This window comes from Orbicella faveolata, unplaced genomic scaffold (genome assembly GCF_042242905.1).
Source record: "Orbicella faveolata isolate gen_17 unplaced genomic scaffold, um_ofav_v1 contig_48, whole genome shotgun sequence".
Lineage (NCBI taxonomy): Eukaryota > Metazoa > Cnidaria > Anthozoa > Scleractinia > Merulinidae > Orbicella > Orbicella faveolata.
This window is the reverse complement of record NW_028301578.1, coordinates 5,361,891-5,372,927: the sequence shown is the minus strand read 5'-3', so window position 1 is coordinate 5,372,927 and position 11,037 is coordinate 5,361,891. Positions and strand designations below refer to the sequence as shown.

The 11,037-nt window shown below is 37.1% G+C and overlaps 1 protein-coding gene across 1 annotated transcript; it reads right to left on the bottom strand.

Moving 5' to 3' along the window:
* Positions 1-2,868: 2,868 nt before the first annotated feature.
* Positions 2,869-4,010, bottom strand: LOC110055890 (melanocortin receptor 5-like). The gene has a single exon (XM_020762314.2). The coding sequence runs from the start codon at positions 3,930-3,932 to the stop codon at positions 3,033-3,035; it is 900 nt and encodes a 299-aa protein (XP_020617973.2). The 5' UTR covers positions 3,933-4,010; the 3' UTR covers positions 2,869-3,032.
* Positions 4,011-11,037: the final 7,027 nt, after the last annotated feature.

The window sequence follows — 11,037 nt, the reverse complement described above, 5'->3', positions numbered from 1 at the left end:
ATTATGATGATTATGATGATTACGATGATTGTGATGATTATGATGATTATGATGATTACGATGATTATGATGATTATGATGATTACGATGATTGTGATGATTATGATGATTATGATGATTACGATGATTATGATGATTATGATGATTATGATGATTATGATGATTATGATGATTATGATGATTATGATGATTATGATAATTATGATGATTATGATGATTATGATGATTACGATGATTATGATGATTATGATTATGATGATTATGATGATTATGATAATTATGATGATTATGATGATTATGATGATTACGATGATTATGATTATTAGGATGATTATGATGATTATGATGATTATGATGATTATGATGATTACGATGATTATGATGATTATGATGATTAGGATGATTATGATGATTACGATGATTATGATGATTAGGATGATTATGATGATTATGATGATTATGATGATTACGATGATTATGATGATTATGATGATTACGATGATTATGATGATTATGATGATTACGATGATTACGATGATTACGATGATTATGATGATTATGATGATTATGATGATTACGATGAGTATGATGATTATGATGATTATGATGATTATGATGATTATGATGATTATGATGATTATGATGATTACGATGATTAGGACGAATACGATGATTATGATGATTACGATGATTATGATGATTATGATTATGATGATGATGATTAATGATTGTGATTATTATTATTAGTGTAAACTACCCTATTGTCCCGAGTATATACTAGTATGCACCTCTTAGCTCTTAACCCATGTCCATCTGTTACGTAATCAGCTTATGTAATTCTATTCATTCTGTCGCCTATCAGGTATAGTCGTAAAGTAGAGTGTTCGATAATTTAGTCTGTATTGTCCCGCAAACCCAAATATACGCAGAGACACTTCTGGAACTCGCTAAGATTTACATAAGTATAAAAACTTGTGAGTTTAGCTCGACATTCATTCATTATTAGTGTGTGTGTTCAAGGAATAAAACTTTTTGCCAACCAACCGGAGTAGTTAACACCATCTATGTAACAAATACTCTATTTACAGAGTTATCTTTTCTTGTCTTTTGTGTCGATTGATATAAAAATCAGGATATAAAAATCGGTTGATGTGACCCGACCATTGACCAATCTAAACATTTCTGACAACACTATAGCCCCCTCAGTTTTAAGCAAAAATCTGAATCTACTTCTATGACCCATAGTGATATATATATTTTTTCTCTCCAGCTCTAAATTTTTGAAAGAAAAATGAAAATATATGAAAATGCTATAAACAGATGGCAAAAGGAGAGGAAAGTTTTTTTTTCCTACAGGTGCGGGTCTTCTAGACATTTTTATTATTATTATTATTATTATTATTACTATTATTATTATTATTATCATTTGTTGAATTAACATGACTTTAATTGCCGTATGATTTATGAGGAATCGCATCCTTCCAGGCCTGAAAATTCCCTGCTAATAAGATGCAGTAGGCCGGGAAACAAGATCGAACTGAACAACTTCATCCATCAGTTTGAATTGGCATCTGGTACTTTTCAGGCTGTTTTCAGATTGGGGATGATTGGAAAAGTCGGAGACAAAGACAACAATTTCGGATTCAGCTTTACCGATTGTAGTAATGAACTCTTGATAAATCTTGACTTATCAAGAGCTTTAATTTGAAAATCAGCACTTTTTTCTTACTCGCATTATTGAAGGGGGTATATATTGAACGTTAAATAAAGTTCTCAAACTCATTAATTATCCATGGAGCTCTTACCCAACCATCTGCATATTGATAAAGCAAGAAAAACACATGACGATAAACAACTCTATTTAATTACACATTTTACAAAACAACTTTAAACTTAAATTTATATTTACCGCTGAAGTTAAATGTAACGGTACAGTTGTTAAACTCCCCAAAACAGAAAGGGCCATTCTTTTTCTAAATATGAATTCTCGCTCAATGGTGGCGAGCTCGTATTTTGGTTTGCTTTCAACCTTGCTGTACACTCCCGACCTAAAATGGTACTAACGTCAGAAATTCCTAGTTCTAAGGCGTACTAATTTACTATCTACGCCTGCATTTAACAGACTAGACGTACACGTTGCCTCGGAATAGAAAAAATTGTTACAGAGCAGCAATTAAGTGATAGAATCACAATTTCACGCCTCAAATATAATATTTGAATTGAGAAACCTTTTCTAAATGATAATTTAAACTAATTTTCTTCCTTGGAGAAGTAATTTCAAAAACTCGTGCTTCGGGTTTCATCAGGTTTCCAAACGTGAGGAAACACGAACCACGAGGCCACAGGCCGAGTGGTTTTATTGTTTCCTCACGTTTGGAAACCTGATGAAACCATCGCACTCGTTTTTGAAATAGTATCTAAATTCCTATTCCTAACACAAGTAGCTACCCTAACTTAATTGCAGAACAACCACAATAGTGTCACTTCGATGTTGTCTCACTTCTCTCAGTAAATATTGATTCAGCGAAATTGAAATTGCAGCCCTGAGACTAGTACACATTGCGGATGAAATGAAATGAGAGAATAAACTGATGTTAAAGTTATAGTTTATTACCTGCATGTCCACAACACAATTAATGCAAATACTTTCGCTTGTTGCTACAGTTCAAAAGGTATAGATATGAGCTTGCTAGGTCTACACTCACTTTTAAATTTAAGGAACTTATAAACCATATATACTGTTTAATCCCTAGGAAGCATTTTGTGGAAATTTTGCGCAAACGGCAAATTCAAAGCAAAAAGCAATTAACAACTTGTCAGAAGATTTCGGATGCGCTGAATGATATATATAGATGTTTTGCACTGGTTACGTTTTAGCAAAGGCTTTAAATGCCTTCTGTGTTTTTAATCTGATCTCCTTTCGAAACAATAGAGCAATACATGCACCCCATCTGTACTGATCACGTTCAAAGTAAAAACTTCCGCGGCTGTTCACCGAGTCCACTCCTAGGACTCCCAGCTCAATGCAAGATCTAGTCTGATTTACAGCAGTTCAGTTGTTTGATAGTGTCTTTAGCTGCTTGACGTACCGCGCCGATCCTCCAGCAGTAAAGGATCGGGTTTAGAGACGAATTTAGGTAGATAAGAGTTGCTGCAACGTAGCGAGCAATTTCAAATTTACTTCCAGATATTTGGCCATATGTTATGAGCATAACCCGCACAACGATATACGGGATATAGCATGTAACTAACAATAACTGCACCCATAATGCGCTTGAAACCGACTTTTTGTATCGTGCTATGTTCAGAGGCACTTGTCTGCCGCTAGGTTTTCCTTGCAGGACTGCGTGCACTTGAAGTTGATGTTGTCGAAGCTTCAGATAAATCGTCGAGTAGGAGAAGACAGAGGTTGCTAGAGAAATTATTTTAAGAGTAAAGCTAACCGTAAAGGCAGCATTAACATTCCAAAAGTACATCGATCCACATGATATACCAATCAACCAAAAGCAAATGATAACTGCGCGAACTCGTGATAATGTTACAACATGTCTGTATCTCAGTCCAGATAACAGGGCTTGAAGTCTGTCCACGCTTATTGCACCAGATGTTAAGATCGATACTTGACACAAAACAAAGCTTGAGGCGTTATATAGCTTATCGATGTAGAAAATAAATCTCCCGTTCATTCCAGTTGTTACAGACAACAAAAGGAAAACGGCAAAAAGTGGTTGCGAAATAACTCCAACACAGAGATCGGTGATCGCCAGACATTGGAACAAACGTTTTGTCGGTGGATGAAGAGAAGTCTTTTTATGAAGAGCAACAAGGATCAGAGCATTGCCCAGTGATGCAGCGATGGACAGAAAAATGTTGAAGGTTGAAAGAAATTCGACTCTTCCTATTTGTAATTTTGATATGCTTGTTTGGTTCATATCCCTTATGAAGTTTTTCTTCTACGGACAAGTTCTTCACTGCTCGTGCGTCGAAACGGCAAATTTTAATTTTGTTCCGGGGAAAAGAGTCTTTTGCGAAGCGGAGTGGATGTATGGCAGCTCTAAGCTGGCAGCTTGTATTTGTGCATGTAAAAACTGACAAATCTACAATAATGAATTTTCCCAGTTCTGTCTTAATTAATGAAAACGTAGTGACATAGACAAGACTTCATTTACAAAACTTCTGCTGTATGACAATCAAAAGTGGAATAAATAACTCGTCACCTATTCAAATCACTTCTTTTACTTCCCAGAAGCAAAGTTTCTCAGTGCTGCAAAGATGTAATAATGTGGTCACTTAGAGAAAAACGTTTCCATGGGAAGAGTGTTTATCGGTTTTCTTCTTATTTTAACGGATTAATCCATGCTATGCTTGGATAATACTTGATCCGCGGCACAGGAAGTTATAAGGTATGAGCTGAGTCCAAAGTGATTGATTAGCCATCTGGGTTTCCGGAATATGTTCCGTGTTATCCGATCAAACTGTTTTTAGTTGTTCTTGGGCATTAAACGTTTTGTTTTGTCGAAGTTAAGATGTACCTTGATCAGGACGACAGGAATACAGGGTTGTATACGTAGGGGCTGAAGCTCCACTAAAAACAGTATTTTAAAACAAGCACAACATGTAAAATATTGTTTTTAACACTGGGAATAAAACTCGTGTCTCCAGGGACAACTGACTTTGGAATAACCTATCCTGCAATTGAAAATAGCTTAAATTACCAACCAACCATTTGATTTGCATTTTAGCGCCAAAGCGGTCGCAACGCTGGGACTGACAGAGGCGGGAAAACTGCAGGTGGTTAAGGTAGTTTGCGTCTGGTGAAAACGTAGCGAAAAAATTGAAGCTTGTTCAATGAGACAAGCCGCGTATTGGAAGAAACCTGCATTCTTCAACTCATATCTGTGCCATCTTGATCGGTGGTTTTGAAACCAAACCTTCAAATAGCAGAATCCATGCTTATTATGATGCGAGTTAATTAGAGCTAAAAATAAACCATTTTATTTCCGTTTTGAAAGAAACACAGGTCGGTAAACTCTATTGCAACACGCCTGCCCCGCAACTATACAATAAAAAGAAAGAAAGCTAATTTCCGCATACATGGAGCGTGTGGCTGAGTAAGTGACGCAAACTGCGTTTTAAGTGTGATAATCATAACGCTTAAAGTAACGCATAAAGCGTTGGGAATGTCACGTTTTGTTTATACGGAATCTTTATTGGTGTAAAAAGCGGCACAACTTAATTTTCATTTTAATAAATTAAAGTGAGTTGATGATTAACTTGTAGGTGAAAGAGAAAACAAACAGCGGTTACAGACATAAAAAACAGGTTTCACATTGTATATTAAACTTGACGTTTCGTATGCTACAACATACATCTTCAGAAGTGACGGTTACAAAATATGAGAAGATTTAAAGTGCTACTGTGATGAAATTCTCGATATCCACTTCTTTACATTTTCGTACAAAATAGGTATTTCCAAGATATCTTGCAAAATTTCAATCTATTACGAACATTAGAACTCGCGGTTTTTGGACCTTTATTTCCGAGAATTACGGCCGCCATTAATTTTCCTTGTTCGAAAGCTTGGTTGAGAATTGGAGAAAATGATGTCATTTTCTCAAAAATACCGCACGGGTTGAAATTATAACAACAATTAATGTAGAAAATTGCACGAATATATCAGTCAAAGTTTTTGTTATTCTTTATGCGAGTTGCTTTGCTAATTGTCATTATAATTTCAACCCGCGTGGTATTTTTGAGAAAATGACGTCATTTTCTCAAATTCTCAACCAGGACTTGGAACAAGGAAAATTAATGGCGGCCTTAAATTCTCGGGAATAAAGGTCCAAAAAACATGGGTTCTAATGTTCGTCCCTGAGGTTGACGAAACCATAAAACTTATTGACACAAGATTTTATTCGGCGTGTGATAGTATCGCTATGGAAACCTAAATAAGGTAAAACAAGGATTACATCTTTCTTGGGGACTGTGAGTGTAGGTTCTGAAGGCATGTCCTTATGTTTGTTCAGTACATCATTAACGTTGTAGTTAATAAAGCCTCTCGGATAACCATTTTGAAGCAAGGAATTCTTCATAACCCAAAAGCGCTAGAAAGGCAAAATAATAGGCATGGTTGGAAAAGACAACCCATAGTGCTAAATTATCATTTTTAGCAGTAATTTAGCGTTGTCAAATCTGCATGTAATTTAACCATGAATTTTACATATTTTTTCATACTCTCATGTAAATACAACTAACAGCCAATGACAACATGATTGTCTTATATCCACAAATATTGTTTTAACTAACATTTAGATCTATGTTATACATCAGTATTTACAATCTCATGGCTTACACCATTTTGACAGGATAAATCCCTTATTGATCGAATAGCCTAAACAGACTTTTCCTCATGATATTATGCATCAAATATATAAGACAATATAATTTAGCCTGACCTGGAAAGATTTTGGTTCTTATTAGGTGGGATTTTACTGTATTCAACAATCATTGCTACGCTTGGAGAAACTGCCTTTGTTTTGCTTTGGTTCTTTTACATTGTGGACAACAATAAATTATTCCAGTCAGTTATAAATTATATTACAAGATTAGTCAAAAGGTACCATCGGAGGGCATAAATTCTCAAGTGCTGAACAAATCCACACAATACGGTCAATTATTTGGACCTTCGAATCAGGAGATCTATTTGCGTTGCAACTTAGAAAATCGGTTGGAAGTGTACTCTCTAAAATGGTGTATTTGCCACGTAGCAATCCTGTCAGTAGTAGGGACTTTAAGATAAGCTACGGGGAGGTGATACTACGGCTACTTTGGCCGTGAGGCACTAGGCTGACAACGACGTTTTACCCGCCAAACTCAAATGATTATAAGATTTTGCTATGCGGCAACGGTATGTGCAGTTAAGGCCGCCGCACACTAGCCGATATTTTTGTCGGCCGACAAAAAGTCTTCGCTTGTCGGCTAGTGTGTGGTGAGTTCAAACAAGTCTGCCACAAGAGCTGGGCTTGTCGGGCGATATCTGACAGTGCTAGATCTCAACCGTCTTGTCCGGCCTTGTCGGCTAGTGTGCGGTGGATCAAGACAATTTGTCGGGGCTCGCGCGCGCCTCAACCAATTAGGAAATGTCTTAAGAGACACGTCAGTGGAATAGACGCCATCTTGATTTTGGATGACTCGGCCCCAGGCGTCTACGCGGTTAGTCGCGACAAAAACTCTCCTAGTGTGCAACAAGCTGATGGCCCGACAAATTTTAAACCGATTTGACCCCGACAAAAAATCTGCAGTTCTACGACAAAAAAAAATCGGCTAATGTGCGGCAGCCTTAAGTGTCTTTACAAAAATGACTACTTTCAAGGAAACCATAGATTATTCTACTTTCAAACGAAATAGGCTTGATTAATGACAATGATTTCCTTCTCCTGTATCCGTCTTACATCTCCCAGAACTCAGATTTGCCTTTTAGAACTTGATAGAACCACCTGTAATTCCAACCACGAAACAAAAAAAATAAACTCTGATATAAAAAAAGCTCGATTTCAGCACGGACAGTTTGTTCGTACAACGATTACGTGATAAGCCCAACAATACAAAACTTTAGATTATAATAAAATACATTTTGAACAGTTATAAACAATTATAGCTCAGATTAGTACATACGAAGCTTTCTTATCTGCGGCTGTTCGGCCCGATACTAATATGACTGAATTTATCATCTCGCGGTGGGTGTTAAAATCGTTCAATTTTTCTTTACGAATGACAAAGAAACAATGATCTTAGAACTGATTTTTATGATTGAGAACTTTATCTTCAAACTAAGCTGTTCAAACAGTGAAAAAAGCGTTAAAATGAGAAGTAAACAGCAGGCTTATACTCACGTAGTGTAGAGTACGTGAAACCAGGCACTTTCCCGTAGTAGAAAGCAAGGCTACGGCGGGAAGGCCGTACTGGAATGCGCGTCATGACGTCACCGGAAGTGATCTTCACTATCTGCCGTCGTACTACAGCCTAGCCCTACCATATCTTAAAGTCCCTACTCTCTCCACACGGATACGTACACTGGCAATTCCTCTAGTTTGCCAAGTTTTTATCGCAAATCTAACTTGGGTAAATAAAACAAAAAACTTTGAGAGCGTCTCGAACACTTAAACGAGTCGCCTGCCATTTTGACCTTTCACGCCGCGATAATTATCTCCAACTTTGATCCACAAAATTTTGCCTGTGGGTCAGTGATCTCCCGCAAAATAGTCTTTGATTCTGTCGTTGAATTTAAGAAAGTGCTAGAGAAATCGAAAATATTTTGGGCATTTGGCGGCCTCGAATTTAATTTATTGGTAAAAACAGATGTAAGATGTTTGCATATGATGCCTTTTGGCTTAGAACTTTCGTATTTTGAAATTCTCACCTCGCGTCGCTAGGTGACATGTTGCTGGCGCCACGCCGAGAACTGAAACAACTCCAAAAAAAATTTCCTTTTTAATTTTCGGGTCGCACTAGAGCGAATTCAGATGTTTCCAATTTTTCGCGAGGAAAACAAATTGGCAAAAAATTTCGAAAAATCCAAGTTTTCGCAGTAGTCGCATTAGACCAGCATTTTGGAACCAAAACGTTACTGATTGAAATATACGTCACAAGATCTCTGTTTCTCAATTAAGTATTTTATTAGATTTCATGTGAGAGTACACTCCAGAATTTTCTCCACGCTGCATATTCTCGACTCTCCCCTCTACAGCAGCTCGTGATTTTCGGCCCATAATTGGAGGAGCAGATTTTGCTCGGCTTGCGTTTGTGTTGTTGCTTACGCTACTCGCGATCAAAGAAGATTGTCTCGCTGAAGCCATATTTTCAAATTGCTGCCAGTAACCGGATCCAGGGTACGGGTCATAAGAATTTGAATAAAAACGCCGCTCATATTCCTCGTTTGCATTGAAATAACTGTCACGGTAAATAACGTCATATGGACCGAGAAAAAAAAAAAAATGAGATTTTGGCCTGCCATCGCACACGCCAAACTAGACTAGCCGTCAAAGTTATTTCCTCGCCGTAATTTTATCCAGACATGTTTTAAAAAATATGACAGTTAAATGGTTAAAAAACCAAAATTGTTTGCTTTGCCAAAATTTGGAAGAGCCCGAGGCAGCACTTCGGCTGCTTTGAAGATGGCGAAATTTTGGCAATCCGCAAAAATTTGGCAAGTTTTTGAAACTGGGGTTTGCACTTATTTTACGCTACTTGTCGACTGATTTATTACTTATACAAACAAAATGGGCTCTAGTGCGACCCGGGCCTTAGATTACTCGTGGTGCAGAATAAGTGCAATTGATACTATTACTTTTTTTCGTTGGCGATTTCATACCGCGCTTTAGGATCCGTACAGTGTTTTTAATCGATAACCAGTCACGTAAGGGTAATAAAACGTTTTCAGTTTGTTCATTTTGCAAGAAAAGTCTTCTTCTCAAGGGATAAACGCAGCAGAGAAAGGACCTACAACCTTTCATCAATATAATTTCAAGAACTCTCGTCATAGTTAAGCTAAAGCTCGATGAATCGACTGGCGATGTGACAGGCGATGCCATTATCTTTTCCGACAGCTGAAATGCGAAAGAAAGTAAACTTAATTCACTGTCACCTACTTCAGCAGACGGAAGCATTTTCTTTTCTTTCTTTTTTTTTTTTTTTTTTTTCCTCTCTTTTCTGTATCCGAGTATATCGCAACTGTTCCTCCACCGATTCCGGACATATTTTCTCATACAATACTTTTGAAGAGGCTCTGTTGTCTAAACCTTCCACCGAGGTTCTTCTCAAATCACGTCGTACCGGCCGTTGCTTAACTTCTCAAATAAGGTAAGGTAACCTTATTTTAAGTTGTAAACGTGGGGAGTGGTTGCTGAATCTCCCCAGCCAGGGGCTCATGATAAAAACGCACGACTATTTTAATACAATAACATTGCTACTTACAATTACTATATTCGCTAAGATAAAATCAGAATTAAAATATAAAATATTCCTAAGAGCAACTAGTCCCAATATTAAAAATATAACAATGTAACAAACAGACAATTTTCTACTAAATGTTAAGGGCGATAATGAATTTTGTCGTTAAGGGCAATAAATGTCGAAAAATACAGACGAATGCTTCGGGTTATAAAAGATTGAGGAGCGAAACGATCGACACCAACAAATTGTAGGTTTCGTGGACAACGAAACCTCGGGGGACGCGCGCATTGCATGTCGGTCGACAGCGAGTCTTTAAGCAGATGTTTATTTTGAATAAGGAATCATACATTTGACGGTCAGCGAGTACAGACAAAGCACGCAACGAAATATCAGATAATAAATCAGCATCGAGAAAAATCTTTGAGAAAACTAGTGGAGCACATAGTTGATGAAATACTTAGAGTAATTTAATTTTTGTGATGATAACAAATGGGCCGAAATGATAACAAATCGCTTTCAAGTTTTACTTTGCGTATACCAAGAATTCTCAACCGTCGCCAGATCACGAGATACCCAGTCGCACGGCTGCGTAAACAAACAAACAAAGAAATGATAGCACACACAACAACGCAGCCGCGTGAGTAATTATTAGCGCTCGTTAAAAGTGTTATTTTGGGGGTCGAGTTTTACTTTTTTCGGGACAAACTACGTAAGGCCGTCTCGACATGAATATAAAAGTCCAAACAACCTCAAGGTTACAGTTTGGAAATAAGTTAGTAAAAACCTTCTTCCTTACAAAGTTTGAGAAAATCGAATTCTTCTTTTCTGCATAGGAATAGGTGACCGTATTGATGACTCAAACCATGGCATATAACTTCCCGTGTTGTGGCAGAGCACGTACATGTATAACATGCATATAGACTTACTCCTTAGATCTTGCCGTAAAATAAAAGCATGTTTTAGGCAACTTCATTTCCATATAGCTGTAGCAGTGAAAAATATAAAACGATTTTTCTATCCTTCATAGGTATGGGGATCTGAATAACTTACGAAGAATCTACACAAAGTTTTTCTGTCACTAAGACA

Coding starts and splice junctions, on each gene's coding strand:
- LOC110055890 (XM_020762314.2), bottom strand. CDS start 3,932: ATGAACCAAACAAGCATATCAAAATTACAAATAGGAAGAGTCGAATTT.